The sequence below is a fragment of the Cucurbita moschata genome, unplaced genomic scaffold (assembly GCF_002738365.1).
Source record: "Cucurbita moschata cultivar Rifu unplaced genomic scaffold, Cmos_1.0 Cmo_Scf00013, whole genome shotgun sequence".
NCBI lineage: Eukaryota > Viridiplantae > Streptophyta > Magnoliopsida > Cucurbitales > Cucurbitaceae > Cucurbita > Cucurbita moschata.
Window position 1 is genome coordinate 4,230,420 of NW_019268529.1, and position 15,479 is coordinate 4,245,898.

Here is a 15,479-nt window from a genome sequence, read left to right on the forward strand (position 1 = left end):
TTTTTTTTTTTTTTGTTAATAAATGCGAACGCTTTTCTGTGGCATTTTGTAAATATTTATAAAAAGATCCAAGGTCGCTTATCAAACACTGCCCGGTGCCCCTGCCCCACATAGGACAGGACATGTACTGACCTGACCGCTGACCTAGAACGTGAGCGTACGACACGGACAGCCTTCAAGATTCCAACACTCAACTAATTAAACAACTTTACGTCATAACCCCCAAACTTCCTCTAATTTACCTTTTTGGTCCATTTGTTTTATACGGGAAAAAGAATATTCCTTTTCCCTTATACTTAAATTAATATTATAATATTAACTTTAAAATTTTACCTTTTCAAAATTGATACAATTTTATTTAAATTTAAAGTTTAATTTGATGGAAGAAATTTTATTTTATTTTGTTTTATGGTAATGGTAAAAAAGTTGAAGATTAGATTGGTAAAATATAATAATTTTAAGTTTATATCATATTTTATGTTTTAAAGTTTTTTTTTTTTTTTTTTGTTAACTAGCACGTGGTCATTTTGAAATTAGAATTATTATTTTAATTCAGCTCAATTTTTTTTGGATTATATAATTGAAAAATAGAACATAAATAGCATATTCTAAAGGTATATTTTCATCCAATTAGAATATAAATTGGATTCACACCGCATAAACTAATAGTTTGTATTCGCACAAGTCCACCACTAACAAACGTTGTTCATTTTGATACGTTATGTATCGTCATTAGCCTTATAATTTTAAAACGTAATTACTATGAAAAGGGTCTGGCCAAATACGAAGCATTGTGTCAGTAAAGACACTCGTCCCCAAGAAGGTGAATTATGAGATTTCACATCTGTTAGAGAGAAAAACAAAACATCTCTTAGGAACAAATTCAATAAAAAGATTATTTTAAATCCTAAATTAGTGAAGGGCAATGATGGGAGAAAAAGATTTTTGACGGAAAGTACACACAATCTGACATTTCCAAACCTTAATGGAGTCGCCTTTAAGGAACTGGAAAAGACTATTTCACCCTTAAGCCATGATGGGCCCAAAATCCTCGTCCAATTTTCTGCCTTTGAATTATTATAAAAATAATAAAGTGAGAAAGTGCTAGATTTATTGAAAATAGTAACCTGCAAATAGACAACTTGCAAGAGATTTAAATAATTAATTATTAAAGCATTAACAATGGCCCACTTTTTAAGTACAAATTGAAATAAATGTATTATATTTTTTAGGTTTTTTTAAAAAAATTTAAGTATATTATTGAAATTTTTGACTAAGTATATTTTAGATAAAATACAATTTAGATAAATACAAATTTCAAGATATTTTTATTAATTTAGTACTTTTTAATAATAAAAAAAACTTGTTTTTTTAGTCAATTATTATTTTTATCTAAGGTTATATAAGTAAATATATATTTTTAATTTGAAAGTATTTAAATAAATATATATATATATATATATTAGGTTATAGTGTGAGCGTGCCCATCGCTTCACATGAAAACGCGGCCAACAGCATTAGAAATACAAGCAATTGACTTGTCCTATCCTTATTTATTTATTTATTGTTTTCCTAATTTTAATAAAATAAAATAAAATAATTAAAAATTGGAACCCAAAATCAAAACTGTGGACACCCCGCGTTTCGCCGCCGAAATTTAACCAACGCTGTCGTTTGCAACTTGAAAGCAATTTTTTCCTTTTTCTTTTAGTCCTCCAAATTTTCAAAAATTATAGAAAGACCCTTTTTAAAACCAATTTTGCTTAAGCAACCTCCCCTAAAAAATACAAAAGGTTCGAAAACGAAAAAAAACTCGTGTTCAATTTTTCATTAATTTTCATGAATTAAGGGTTTTCAAAGAAAATTTGAGATCTCACCTTAGTTGAAGAGGATAATGAAATATTTATTACGAAGGTGTGAAAATCTCTCTATCAGACACATTTTAAAATCATGAGGGATACATAATAGGCCAAAGTAGACAACATAGGCTAACAGTGGGCTTTTAAGGTTGATACGTAGCAAACCAAAGTGAACAATATCTATTCGAGATGTGCTTCTCTGAACTGTTTATAAAAATGACTGTATTCTTGAATTTGATTATTCGAGGAGAATGACACCAAATCAAAATATACCAAAAATAATATTTAGTTTAAAGTTAATATCCTTGATTTACTTGCTAATTTCAGTTTTTACCATTTTTCAAAAACATCAATTTTACATTTAGTATAAATAAAATTGTTTGTTGAAAATAGAAAATACATATCTAAATAAGAGAAAAAATAAAACCCAATAAATCATAAAATTCTATCTTCCTTATAAATAAAATTTTAAAACTTTTTCAAATATTATAATTGAATATTTAACGGAAATTATTAGTAAGTTATTGATAGATGTCATTTAAAAAAAAAACAATTTCAACTAGTGGGTTAGGCTAAGATGTTACAATGGAGCCAGACACTAAACAGTGTACCAACAAGGAAGCTGACCCAGGTCATGGGTGGTGAAATCTCACGTTGGGGGAATGATGCTTTTAAAATTGTTAAGACTAACAACAATACATAAAAGAAAAAAAGTGAACAATATCTACTGACGGTTAGCTCGAGATGTCTCAACCCAACCCAACCCCACTGATTAAAAACTCGGGGACCACTAGAGAGGTTCCAAGATGTTACCCATAACGTGTAGGTCATCTTAAAAAACAGCAAAAAGGAGAAAAAAGCGAAAAAAAAAATAAAAAGAATTCCCAAAAAATAAAAAGAAAAAAGAAAAATGGAATTTATTTTATAAATACGAAAAAGAACATCAGAGTGAAGCATTCAAAATCTCTTTAAAAACTCGATAACATCTCTTCCCTCCGCCATTCAATTCCTTTCCTCTGTAATCAAATTAATTAATGGGTTCTTCAAAGCTGCCTCCTTCCACGACGGTGCTGAAATGGCTGGGATTTGTCTCCGCCGTCTGGGTTCAAGCCATTTCCGGCAACAACTACACCTTCTCCAACTACTCCGACGCCCTCAAATCTCTCATGAGTCTTACCCAACTTCAGCTCAACAATCTCTCCGTCGCTAAAGACGTCGGTAAAGCCTTCGGTCTTCTCGCCGGAATCGCCTCTGATCGGTTTCCGACATGGGTCATCTTGCTCATCGGATCCCTTGAAGGTCTCATTGGCTATGGCGCTCAATGGCTCGTCGTTAGCCAGAGAATTTCCCCTCTTCCTTACTGGCAGGTATTTCTCTTTACAATGAATTTGAATTAGTTCTTGATTGCGTAGCGGTTTCAATTTCACTGAAAAACATGGTTGTCCGTTGAAACAGATGTGTTTCTTTCTGTGTTTGGGCGGAAACAGTACCACGTGGATGAACACGGCGGTTCTGGTTACCTGTATCAGAAACTTCCGGAAGAATCGCGGCCCGGTTTCCGGTATTCTCAAAGGCTATGTCGGCCTTAGTACCGCCATTTTCACTGACCTCTGTACTGCTCTGTTTTCCGATGACCCATCTTCCTTCCTCGTCATGCTCGCCGTCGTCCCCTTTGCCGTCTGTCTCTTCGCCATGTTCTTCCTCCGTGAGATTCCGTCTACAGCAACCGCCAACGCCCAAGAAGAGTCCAGTTTCTTCGCCGTCTTTAACGCCCTCGCCGTCGTCGTCGCCGTCTATCTCTTAGGCTTCGATTTCATCAAAAACTCCGGCAAAGTCGTTTCCCAGTTGTTCTCTGTCGGATTATTGATTCTCCTCGGATCCCCTTTGGTTATTCCGATTTACTCGTTTATCAAGAGCTGGAATTCGAATCAAACCCAATTGGATTTAGAGGCTAAAATTGAGGAGCCATTGCTTAAGGAAGAAGCCACGGCGGCGGCCGTTGAACAGAGTACGGTGGTGAAGGAGGAAGAAATAACAGAGGAGAGAACACCGCCGGTGATCGGCGAAGAACACACGATTTTTGAAGCGATGAAAACGGTGGATTTCTGGGTTTTGTTCGTGTCGTTTCTCTGCGGCGTGGGGACTGGATTGGCGGTGATGAACAACATGGGCCAGATCGGATTAGCTCTTGGTTACGCCGATGTTTCCATGTTCGTTTCTCTGACTAGCATCTGGGGCTTTTTCGGCCGGATTCTCGCCGGCACAATTTCCGAGCACTTTCTCAAGTAAGTTTCCAATTTCCAAACCGACAAAATTCAAATTCAATCCGACAAATCTAACAGAATCTTTATAAACATTTCAGAAAATCCGGCACACCGAGGCCTTTATGGAACGCCGCATCTCAAATTCTAATGACAATTGGATACATTCTAATGGCAATGGCAATGCCAGGGTCTCTCTACATCGGTTCGATGGTCGTCGGGATTTGCTACGGCGTACGTCTCTCCATCACCGTCCCCACCGCGTCGGAGCTCTTCGGGCTCAAATACTACGGTCTAATTTACAACATTCTGATCCTCAACCTCCCGATCGGTTCGTTCCTGTTCTCGGGGCTCCTCGCCGGGTTCCTCTATGACATGGAGGCGACACCGACCCCGGGCGGCGGGAACACGTGCATCGGTGGGCATTGTTACAGAATCGTGTTCGTTGTGATGGCTTTAGCTTGTGTGATTGGGTTTGTTTTGGACATTTGGTTGGCGTTTAGAACCAAGGTGCTTTATTCAAAGCTGAAAGCCAACAAGAAATCAAACAAGGGGAGCTCTTAGAGTGGGATGGTTTGGTAAATTGGTGGATTGATGGGAATTTTTACCCAATGATATCCCCCAATTTTTTTTATTTTATATTATTTTGTCATTATAGTTTGGAAATTATTATTATTATTTTTAGTTTTATTGTTTAATTAATGTAAAAAATTATCTAATTCTAGTCTATAAATTTTCACGTTTGTATTTATTTGATTTTTAAAAAATAAATTCGTAACTTATTAGACACAAAATTATAAATTATTTGGACTAAATAACCATAAAATTATAAATTAGTTTACATGAGAAAGAGGGATAGAATGGTCCATTTGGGCTTTCATGAGTTTAGGGCACAAAAATCTTGAGCTCTTGGGCTCGACCCAATACTCTTTTTAAAACCCTAAACTCTTGTTAGGGCAATAACTAGTTTAAGCAGACAAGAATGTCACGACTATAGTATGAAAAGAATAGATTGTCACCCTCACATAGTGATAGATAAGGTCGAGCTAGGTGACTTGGCCTAGTATAGAGGGCAAGTTAGTTAAGGTTGTAGACGATTGAATATGCACGATGGCGTGTGAAATTCATGATGCTGCATGGTTGAAAGTGTACGACGGTAACAACAAACATTATGTCAATGTAATCATGTTCTTTTCTCTCAAACGAATTTTAGCGTTGTTGTCATGTGAAGGTCTAAATGTAAGCTAACAAATATTGAAAAGTTCGAAGACAATTTTGTTGTCCGGTGGCATCGGAAGTCAACGCTGTAATCTTCACACCCCTCTTGGTGGGGTTTGGCCTCTAACACAATCAATGAGACCCTCTTCAATTTTCAAAGTTTTGGCCTCAAATTTGGTCTTCCTTTCCCATTTTACATCACCAAAACCCATCAAATTCTGATCCTCCCGGAGCAGATATTATCATCTTTTGACTTTTTTTTTTTTTTAGCTTTCCTCAAGGTTTTAAAACATGTCTATTAGGGAAATGTTTCCGCACCCTTATAAATGGTGTTTTATTCTCCTCTCCAACCAATGTTAGACATCACAATCCACCCCTCTTTAGGGCCCAGCGTCCTCGATGACACTTGTTTCTTTCTCCAATCGATGTGGAACCCTTGCCAAATTCACCCCTTTTGGGACCTAGTGTTTTTACTAGCAAACCGTCTCGTGTGTACCCCTTGGGGAACAGCCTCCTCGTCGACACATAGTTCTGTGTCTGGCTTTGATACCATTTGTAACGACCCAGGCACACCACTAGCAGATATTGTCATTTTTGGACTTTTCCTCAAGGAAAAACCAAAGAGGACAATATCTGCTAACAGCGAGCCTGAGTCGTTACAAGAAATTTCCGTCCTTTTTTGGTATTAAAGAAATATAGATATTTTAATTCTCAACACTTAGACTTTCAATATAATAAAATATATATTACATATTTTTAGACAAGATTTTTTTTTTTAAATATATAAAAATTTACCAATTAAAATGATTCTTTTTTTCTCTAAAAATATGGAAGTATTAAATTTTAAAATAAATATTAAAAAATTTAAATGTTTTGGTACCACGTTAATAAAGAAGTGACTTTTAGCGAACCTAAACCTATAAAGAATCTATCTTCGACCATGGATCATAAGTCAATAATATGTCGAAAGAAATTGATAATTTAAATTAATTTTTGAAATTTATAATAATAATGAAATAATTTTTTAATAATTTATTTAATCATTAAAAAAATTGGAAGACGAATCTATAAAGAATTATTTTTTTATATTGAAAAACCCTAAGAACAAAAAAACATGACATTTTATAAAGCGAAAGTGGGCAGTTGATTAATAATGAGCTGTCCAATCATAATCAGCCAAGTGGGCTCTCAATTTATTGTAGAATCAACTTAATTATTTTTTATTTAAAAAAACCGATGCTTATCCGTACAAATTAATATTTTACTCGACTACCAATTTATCCGCTACTCTCCTCCTCCTTTTGCCACGTGTTCATCTTTAATGGATTTTCCCCTTTTTCTTTGGAGAATTATTCTCCGTTATTAATCAACTAAAATTATTCTGTATATATATATATTGGTAATATATTTTAATTAAATACGAAAATAAATAAATTTATTTATTTTTACTTTAAAAATGAACCATATAATATAATTTAATAGAAATGAATAATATATTTTCTACTACATCGTTAGCTCTTTTAAACGAAGACTTTTCTTAGATATGAAAAATACGAACGAGTAAGTCATATTGTTTGAATTTTGTTTGATTAGCACGTAGATGAAGACGGCGATAAATCGTTATCGAGACAATAAACGAAATTGAAAAGATCCTTCCTAATTTTCAATCTTATGATAGAGGAAGGAGATAAGATTGGAAATTTAATTTTTCTATATATATTATTTGAAAAATATTTCTCGTATAGTTTATTATTATTAATTGATGAAATTAACAAAAAAAAAAAAAAAAGATTTAGATGCTTAGATTAAGACAATTTTGAAGTCAAGACAGTGAAAATATTAATCGTGTTTTACTTGGACCAACGTAATCAATAGACACACTATTCTTAGGAAGTAGTGTTATAACATCGCGGTGGCTCAATCATAGAAACTCTAGGATGTGTTTTACTTAGTTCAATGGAAATTCTTAGGAAGTAGTGTTAGAGTATCTCGGTGGCTCAATCATAGGAACTCTAAGGTTAAACGTCTTTTAGTTGGACTAACGAAATAAGTAAACACGCTATTCTTAAGAAGTAGTGTTATAGCATCTCGTGTTAGAATTTAAAAGCCTAGAAGCCTAGGTTGAAAGAATCTGGATTAGGGTTGGATCTATGACGGTCTAAAAACGTGAGATTACAGGAGAAAAGTAGTTTATTAAAATTGGAGTTGGGTGAATACCAATCTTGGAATGCAATCCAATTGAATCCAAGAAAGTAATTAAAAAGAGAAAGAGAGAGATGGGGAAAGGGCCTAACATATGGTTTCACAAGGAAAAGGACATGGCCCCACTTTTGTTCATAAATTTCATTTTTTTGTAGCTTTGATTTCTCTCTCCCTTGCACTTTTTATCTGCCAAAAGAGAGAAGTTTTTTGCTTTTTGAGCCCTTTTTGTCACATTTTTCTGTACACTCATCATCATCATATGCCCACATCCACATCCACATCTGCCCTCTCCTCTCTCTCTCTCTCTCTGACTCTATCCGTCTCAACAGAGCAAACAAACCAACCTCCCTCCCTGCTTCTAGGGTTTCTCTCTTTTCCCCCCTTTTTAATTTCTTCTTTTTTTCCTGCAATTATTTTCTTCAATTCTTCTCAAAAGCTCCTCATTTGGTACGGTTCTTGTCTTTGATCCTGTTTTTCTCCCTTTTTTTCCCATACCCTTTTCCTCCATGGACTTCTCCTGCTTTCTTTTTGCTTATTTCTCATTTTCAAAGCTTATGATCATCAAGTTCATCCACTTTTTGTTGTTTGATCTGTGGTTTTTCTGTTTCTCATGCTCCCCAAATGGAAGTTTTTGCTCTGTTTTCTTTTTTCCTTTCAAGGCAAGTTCATTTTATTCCTTTTTTTCTGAATTCTCATGCCTTTCCTACCTTTTCCCCTCCCTTTTTCTTTATTCCTTTGATGACCCTTTATTGTTTATATATTCCTTTCCTGTTCTTGAGATGAATTCATTCAAATTTTCGTGTTTATATTTGGTATGGCTTGTTCTTGTTCTGGATTGTACTGTTTTGCTCTGTTTTCATTGCTTTTGAGCTCCAGACCTTCTGGATCTACCTTTATAATCTTCTATAATGTTTGAATAAACTGAACTGGGTTTCTTTTGTTCTTTACTTTTGTGGGTTTTGACCTGGTTTGTTAATGGTTGCAAGGGTTAGAAAAATAAATGATGTAAACAGTTCCATGGTTGGTTTATGAATTGGGTTCCTTTCTGTTTGAAGCATCCTGCTATTTTGTTTGATATGTAGTGCTAATCTGTATCATATTTGAATGTTTTAGGAAGAAATTCAACACATTTGGCAGTGCTTGGATTTGATAAGAGCTCTGATAATCTGAGCTCAGAGAGATTTGAAAATTCATTTGGAAAGATGGGTGTTATGTGTGATTTTTGTGGGGATCAAAGGGCAATGGTTTTCTGTCGATCTGATGTTGCTTGTTTGTGCTTATCTTGTGATCGTAATGTTCATTCGGCTAACGCCTTGTCGAGGCGTCATACAAGAACGCTGTTATGTGAGAGATGCCATTTGCAACCTGCCTCAGTAAGATGTATTGATGAGAGGGTTTCTCTGTGTCAAAATTGTGACTGGACGGGTCATGGCACGTCTACGACTTCATCATCGCACAAGAGGCAAGCTATCAATTGTTACTCTGGTTGTCCATCAGCTGCTGAGCTTTCTTCCATCTGGTCCTTTGTTTTGGAGGTTCCCTCTGTGAATGATGCTTGTGAGACAGAGATGGGATTGATGAGCATTTCTGAGACCAACTTGACGGGAGCTTGGTGCCCTTCGGAGAATAACGACGCCTGTCGAAGAATGCTCGGGTCGACTGAAGCCAGAGATGTTTGCAGCAGGGACAAATCAAATGTTTTGGTTGGATCATCTTCACTCTCTGACTTTGGCTCTAGGCCTCACACTTCAGATCAGCCAGTTGAATTGGCTAATATGGCTGTACCCAAGGTGAAGGATGAATTTCTTATACTTGATTTTTCTGTCTAAGTTTATTGTTGGAACCTGAAAATATAGTTTTTGGCATATGTAACGTGAGATCCCACGTCGGTTGGAGAGGGGAGCGAAGCATCCCTTATAAGGGTGTGGAAACCTCTCCTTAGCGGACACGTTTTAAAACCTTCAAGGAGGATAATATCTGCTAACGTTGGGCTTGGGCTGTTGTAAATAGTATTAGAGCTAGACATCGGGCGATGTACCAGCGAGGACGCTGGGTCCCCAAGGGGGGGTGGATTGTGAGATCCCACATCGGTTGGAGAGGAGAAAGAAGCATTCCTTATAAGGGTGTGGAAAATTCTGCGCAGCAGACGCGTTTTAAAACCTTGAGGGGAAGCCCAGAAGGGAAAGCAAAAAGAGGAAAATATCTGCTGGCGGTAGACTTGGGTTGTTACAAATGGTATCAGAGCCAGACACTGGGCAATGTGCCAACGAGGATGCTGGGACCCCAAGAGGAGTGGATTGTGCGATCCGCATCGGTTGGAGAGGGGAACGAAGCATTCCTTATAAGGGTGTGGAAACCTCTCCCTAGTGGACGCGTTAAAACCTTGAGGGGAAGCTCGGAATCTGCTAACGGGTGGGCTTGAGCTGTTACATGTAATGAGACATAGCAAATTTGTTGGAATGAGGGATTTTTCTCACAACTCTCTTCGATAGATATACTCGAGAAATCGTAAATGATATCAGTAATACTTCGAGTCTAAATTTTGAGCCATGAACTTTATATTGCAAACTCATTATTAGATGTTTTTTGGTTGACTGTCATTATATGGAACCATATGCATGTTGCTGCAGATTTCCCAATTTCTGCTTATTGGTTCTTGTCAAAGATTTTTTGAAGCATCACATTTTTGGCATGCAGTTTTGCTGTCCTGGAACGAAACTTCCCGGATTCTGTGGCGACGATGACGACGACATCTACAAGGAGTTTGACATGGATGAAATGGATTTGAATCTCGAAAATTACGAGGAGCTATTTGGTATGAGCCTTAATCATTCTGAAGATCTTTTCGAGAACGGTGGAATCGATAGCCTTTTCGAGGCCAAAGGCTTTGAAGATTCAGTTTGCCACAGTGCAGTTGCTGCAGAGGTGTTTGTTTGAATTTATTTATTTTGGACCTTAATGCTTATTTGGTTTTACTGAATGGAACTGAAATGGCCTCCCACAGGGCTCTCCTGTTGGAGTGGTCAAACCAATGCAGCCAGCCTGCAGCAATGGTGCATCTGCTGACTCGGTTATGAGTACTAAAACCGAACCGATTCTCTGTTTTAATTCAAGGCAAGCATCGGGTGTGTCGTTTTCTGGCGTTACGGGTGAGAGTAGTGCTGGTGATTATCAAGACTGTGGAGCTTCTTCCATGCTTCTAATGGGAGAGCCTCCTCCTTGGTGTGCTCCTGGCACTGAAAGTTCGATCCCGTCTTCTGATCGTAACAATGCCGTTCTACGTTACAAGGAGAAAAAGAAGACGCGCAAGTAAGTTTCGTTGCCCTTCTGATTGTTGAACAGACTAGATCATTATAAGTATCAACCCTCACTTGTAATTCAAACACGTTATAGATTTGAGAAACGAGTAAGATACGCAACACGCAAAGCTCGAGCCGATGTGAGAAGGCGAGTGAAGGGACGCTTTGTGAAGGTCGGAGAGGCGTATGATTACGACCCGTTGAGCCAGACTAGAAGCTGCTGAGTACAATTTTTAACTATGCTTTACAAAAAGGAATGAATCACTCTGATGTCTGCTTGGAAAGATACATACTTTATTTATCTAACCAGTGGATGATTTTGATGCATGATGATAAGCTGTCTCATTATATCACAGGAAGGTTCGACGAAAGATCACGTCCAGAACAGCGGTTCGGAAGGTTCCACGACCAAACTTTCCGGGGAGAAGTCGAAAAGGGTGTATAGATCAGAGCTTCAATAAGAGACAGTCAGTCACCATAAGATTTGGGTCAAGCTTTGAGGGCAGCTCCTCTGAAACTATCTGTTCACCGATCACTTGTTGGTCAGAAACTATACTTACCTGACTTTTTTTTTTTTTTTTGTTGTTGATCTGATGAAACCTGGCTTGGTGTCGGGTGAAAAGCCCGCGATGGCCGAAATATTATTTTGTTTGTATAGCACAGAGTCAGAATATTTTACGACACGTGGAGTTGAGTTGAGTTGAGTTAGTAGCTGTAGAAATATGGTTCGGTTCGGTTGAGTTCCAAGGTTAAACATAAGATTTTCTCTTTTCCACTTGTAAATGTAAGGTGATAGATTGCATATGCATTTGAGAGAGATTTGTTAATTGTATTCATACCTTGTAAATTTATCTTCTTTGTATCCTATTTGTATCCTATTGACCGAGACTATTTCAATCTTTGTCCTATAAAATTCTTAATTATCGTGGAGATCGGAGTGAGATTTTTTTTTGGGAGAATACGTGGGGATCATGGGATGAAGATGTTCGGGAGGGAGAGGGGACAAGACGAAGGTAGGAACAGAGAATATAATCTTTGTTCTCAGTCTTGTTTAGCTGACAGTGAGAAATCTTTCTGCCCTCCTTTTCCGGTCTAAACAAAACTTCTCCCGAGAGAGAGACAAGGCAAAATTAGGAGCAGGGAATATAATCTTCGTATGTCCTCGGTATGGTTGTTCAATGTCACACGTCTATGAAAAATGATGTGATCTTACTAAAAGCCCAAATAATCATTTAAAAATAAAAAGAAATTAAATTACAATTTTTTTAAATTTTTTTTGTCTATTTAATCTAATATATTTAATATAAAACTTTAAATTTTGTGTTATTTTAGAATTTTTTATTTTATGTCTCATATATATATTAGAAAAATATAATTTTTTGAAATTAATTGATATATTAAATATAAAATTAAAATTTGAATTTTTGTTTTTATTTAGTAAATTCATAAACCTATCATTTTAAAAGTTTAAATTGAAAATGAATTTATAATTTAATCTAAAAAATCGAAATCCATATTTTTAACGATTCAAAATTGTTGCCACTTGTGCAATAATGGGGATGCTCTGTCGGCCAGCTATACGACAAATGACACGTGGACAAGTGGCACAATAGGATTGTCGTAAGTGAAATTTGTATTAAAAGGACAAGTCAGTACCAAAAGCTGACACGTTGGCATCGTGACAAGATGATTCATCCAGAATCCAGCACAGGATAAGAACACCGTGTGAGTGTCGTACTGGATTATTTATTTTTTTTATCTCCCTTAATTCATATTCTTACAAAATTAAATTCAATTTTTTTAGGTTTTACGGATAAATTAATATTCTTTTTGTCAATTATCATGTTTGACATCACTTCCACTAATTAACGCTATTTTTTTTAATAAATAAGAAATTTAAAATTTTTAATTTTCATATTTGTGTCTATTCGGTTCGTCTACTCTCCGTCGAAATTGTGCAAATCTCGGTCTTTTGTTGAGAAATTTCGTGATTATGGCCCGTCTTTAACTAATTCTAATAATTAATTTTGTTGAGAAATTTCGTGGCATCCAATTTCCTATTTAATTAATTCTAATAATTTAAAATTAACTTTAAAATTATTTGACTAATGAATTCTTCATTAATGATTGCTTCATCTTAAAATTAATTAATGTATTAAATTAATTAAAATGTAAATTATTTATCAAACATAATTTAAAATTTATATTAAAAAATATTAATAATAAATAAATAAATTCCCAATCACAAAATTCCACTCCCTCAAACTACATACAAAAGCTTAGAAAATCTATTATTCATGAGAGGAGCTAAATCATTTAAAAAAAATATATAATATTAATTTAATTTCAATTTGATGGGTATATTTCTAAAAATAATATTTGGATTATATTTTGAATTACGACTCAAAAATTAAAAAAAAAAAATTGAAATTCTATAATGATGGAAGATTTTGACCAATTGCAATTCATCATTATCTTGTTCACTTCCAAGTTATTTACTAACTATTAAATAAACGTTGACCTAAGTCTCTATGCTAGGGTTGAGCTCCCGAACCGTACATGAACGGTTGTGGTTATTATTAGAGAGATAATTTCATTCCTTGACTTCTTTGCTCGGTCAAGCTTCCTTGTTCTGTATTGTAGTCTCGGTCCAAAGCTTAAGATTTTGACTTCGTTCCAATTGGCCCACCGTGTAAAAAACACCCTTTACTTTTTTATTTTTTTTTATTTTTATAAAAAATTCAAAAAAGATCTTATAACCAATATATGGACGTCCATGGACACCTCATAGATTTTCTAAAAATAAAGGCCTTTAACATAAAACTTGCGGTTTTCAAATTTCTGTTTTAAAGTTATGAAGAAAAAGCATCCAACCTACAAAAATTGACATTAAAAGTAGAGGAGGAGTTGGGTAGCAAACTTATAATTGGGCATATCAGAATTACAGGTAAAGAGATAACATCACAGATTGAAGAGCTACTAATCCTCCTCTTGCGGCAGTGTCTGTGACTTGTAAAGTTGGAAACTTTGATTGACCAACGCCTGGACTTCTTGTCTCCATACAAACCCAGAAAGGATTGGAAAAAATGAGCTTCATCTCATGATATAAAGTAACCATGGTTTTCGGGGGTTTTTCGCTATGAAATCTAACCATGGTTACAGAACTTGGGTTAGTCTCCATCATAACCGGAGATGAGCCCTTTGTCATTAACAACCCTTACAAAAACAGATATGAACCTCGTCTCATCGATTCTTTCTTGATCTCTTACCTCTTTCTGTTCATAATCTCTGGTGTGCCTCAGAGTTTTTGGTATGTTCTCTTCTTGCTTTGCGCACTATTTGGCTTGAATTCTTGATTCGGATTCGGATTGTGATCTTCCTTTCGTTTTCTGTTCTGGGTTCTTGGGATTTTTGGATTTTCTTTCTGAATTTGTAAGGATGGGTTCTGGGTGGTTTTGAATTTGATCTGAGAAGCGTCGGGGTTTTCATTGGTGTTCTTCTGATGGGTTTTGATCACTTTTTCGAACGCTTTGGATCGTTTCTGGGTAAATCTATTGCTCCAAATCTTGATGCTGAAAAATGGAAACTAAAACGTATTCTATACTGTATGTATGTGTGCGCTGATTAATGGGTTTCTCTCTGTTTCTTTACTTCTGATATCAAACTGGCTGTGGAAGATGGTTTTGGTGCTTTTGTTCTATGTTCTTGGCTCTTGTATATGAACAGATCTCCACACAAGGATGTTTCCATTTCCATTGCAAAATTTTCTGTTCTTTGTTTACTGCATGGAATTCTGATCCTTCTTCGACCTTTGTGCATTTTCAGATGAGATATAAACAGAAGGATCAAACTGAAGAACACTTTGAACTCAGAATTGTGACTTCTTTTACATTTGACTGATATTTGATTCATTCGGACCGATCCCAGTTCTTCCATCTTTCAAAGAATTTTTTGTATCTAAGATTTTGATCGAAATGGGTCTCTCCAGCCTTCCTGCCCCTTCTGAAGGAGTACTAGGAGTGATCCTTGTGAATACGGCAATATCGATTTCCATCTTCAAAGGCATAGTTCGGTCGATCCTCCATGTCGTTGGCATCCATCTTTCGACACCATCATCATCAGATTCCATGGAGAATTCTCCTGAATCCATAGACTTCTGTCTTAATCCAAATGGAGGCTACATTGAAGAGTTTCGTAGTCGGATCCCAGCGATTCTGTTCGACAAAGTTCGTAGCTGCAAATGGCTAGAACACGACTGCTCGGTCTGCCTTACCCAATTTGAACCTGAATCAGAGATTAACCATTTATCTTGTGGCCATGTTTTCCACAGAGTGTGCTTGGAGAAGTGGCTGGACTACTGGAACATTACTTGCCCACTGTGTCGAACTCCATTAATGCCCGAAGAAGAGACAGCCTCCTGCTTCTGGTGAGCATTATGAACATTATGAACACATTATGGTTAAGGAATATCATTCCATGTACAGCAGCATAGTGTATAGATAATCTTAAAAGTGCATCCGCAGGCCATAGAATTTGTACCTTGAAGCGTGATGAGTGTGTGACCCTCTGTTATTTCATTGTAAATATGAAGCTTTCTGTTTGTCTTCTTTGTTGTGTCTATACAGTCTTGAGACTGCCTT

The 15,479-nt window shown here is 36.1% G+C and overlaps 3 protein-coding genes across 9 annotated transcripts; all 3 read left to right on the top strand.

Annotated features, from left to right (window-relative positions):
• The first annotated feature begins 2,812 nt into the window (after positions 1-2,812).
• On the top strand, positions 2,813-4,869 carry LOC111451839 (protein NUCLEAR FUSION DEFECTIVE 4-like). The gene is made up of 3 exons (XM_023092420.1): positions 2,813-3,226; positions 3,315-4,144; positions 4,222-4,869. Exons 1-3 carry the CDS (start codon positions 2,894-2,896, stop codon positions 4,682-4,684), a joined length of 1,626 nt encoding a protein of 541 aa, XP_022948188.1. The 5' UTR covers positions 2,813-2,893; the 3' UTR covers positions 4,685-4,869.
• A 2,837-nt stretch (positions 4,870-7,706) lies between these two features.
• On the top strand, positions 7,707-11,697 carry LOC111451690 (zinc finger protein CONSTANS-LIKE 10-like). 6 transcript variants are annotated; one of them, XR_002712017.1, is made up of 6 exons: positions 7,707-8,199; positions 8,654-9,330; positions 10,238-10,465; positions 10,545-10,849; positions 10,934-11,381; positions 11,463-11,697. XR_002712017.1 is itself a non-coding variant. In XM_023092200.1 (6 exons), exons 1-5 carry the CDS (start codon positions 8,151-8,153, stop codon positions 11,061-11,063), a joined length of 1,389 nt encoding a protein of 462 aa, XP_022947968.1. In that variant the 5' UTR covers positions 7,707-8,150; the 3' UTR covers positions 11,064-11,093; positions 11,196-11,690. The 6 variants fall into 6 exon arrangements, 5 of the variants coding, with proteins under 5 accessions (XP_022947968.1, XP_022947969.1, XP_022947970.1 ...); XM_023092200.1 differs by having other exon boundaries at positions 10,934-11,093; positions 11,196-11,690; XM_023092201.1 differs by having other exon boundaries at positions 10,934-11,063; positions 11,196-11,690.
• Positions 11,698-14,008: 2,311 nt separating this feature from the next.
• LOC111451222 (probable E3 ubiquitin-protein ligase XERICO) lies at positions 14,009-15,446 on the top strand. Of its 2 annotated transcripts, none has more exons than XM_023091559.1 (2): positions 14,009-14,149; positions 14,665-15,446. In XM_023091559.1, the coding sequence occupies exon 2, from the start codon at positions 14,814-14,816 to the stop codon at positions 15,267-15,269; it is 456 nt and encodes a 151-aa protein (XP_022947327.1). In that variant the 5' UTR covers positions 14,009-14,149; positions 14,665-14,813; the 3' UTR covers positions 15,270-15,446. The 2 variants fall into 2 exon arrangements, with proteins under 2 accessions (XP_022947327.1, XP_022947328.1); XM_023091560.1 differs by lacking the exon at positions 14,009-14,149 and adding an exon at positions 14,189-14,384.
• Positions 15,447-15,479: the final 33 nt, after the last annotated feature.

Bases quoted from the DNA above. Each gene is read 5' to 3' on its own strand.
- LOC111451839 (XM_023092420.1), top strand. From the start codon at position 2,894: ATGGGTTCTTCAAAGCTGCCTCCTTCCACGACGGTGCTGAAATGGCTG. The intron at 3,227-3,314 runs GTATTTCTCTTT...CCGTTGAAACAG, and splicing joins CCCCTCTTCCTTACTGGCAG to ATGTGTTTCTTTCTGTGTTT. The intron at 4,145-4,221 runs GTAAGTTTCCAA...TAAACATTTCAG, and splicing joins ATTTCCGAGCACTTTCTCAA to AAAATCCGGCACACCGAGGC.
- LOC111451690 (XM_023092200.1), top strand. From the start codon at position 8,151: ATGCTCCCCAAATGGAAGTTTTTGCTCTGTTTTCTTTTTTCCTTTCAA. The intron at 8,200-8,653 runs GCAAGTTCATTT...TGAATGTTTTAG, and splicing joins TTTTCTTTTTTCCTTTCAAG to GAAGAAATTCAACACATTTG. The intron at 9,331-10,237 runs GTGAAGGATGAA...TTTGGCATGCAG, and splicing joins CTAATATGGCTGTACCCAAG to TTTTGCTGTCCTGGAACGAA.
- LOC111451222 (XM_023091559.1), top strand. From the start codon at position 14,814: ATGGGTCTCTCCAGCCTTCCTGCCCCTTCTGAAGGAGTACTAGGAGTG.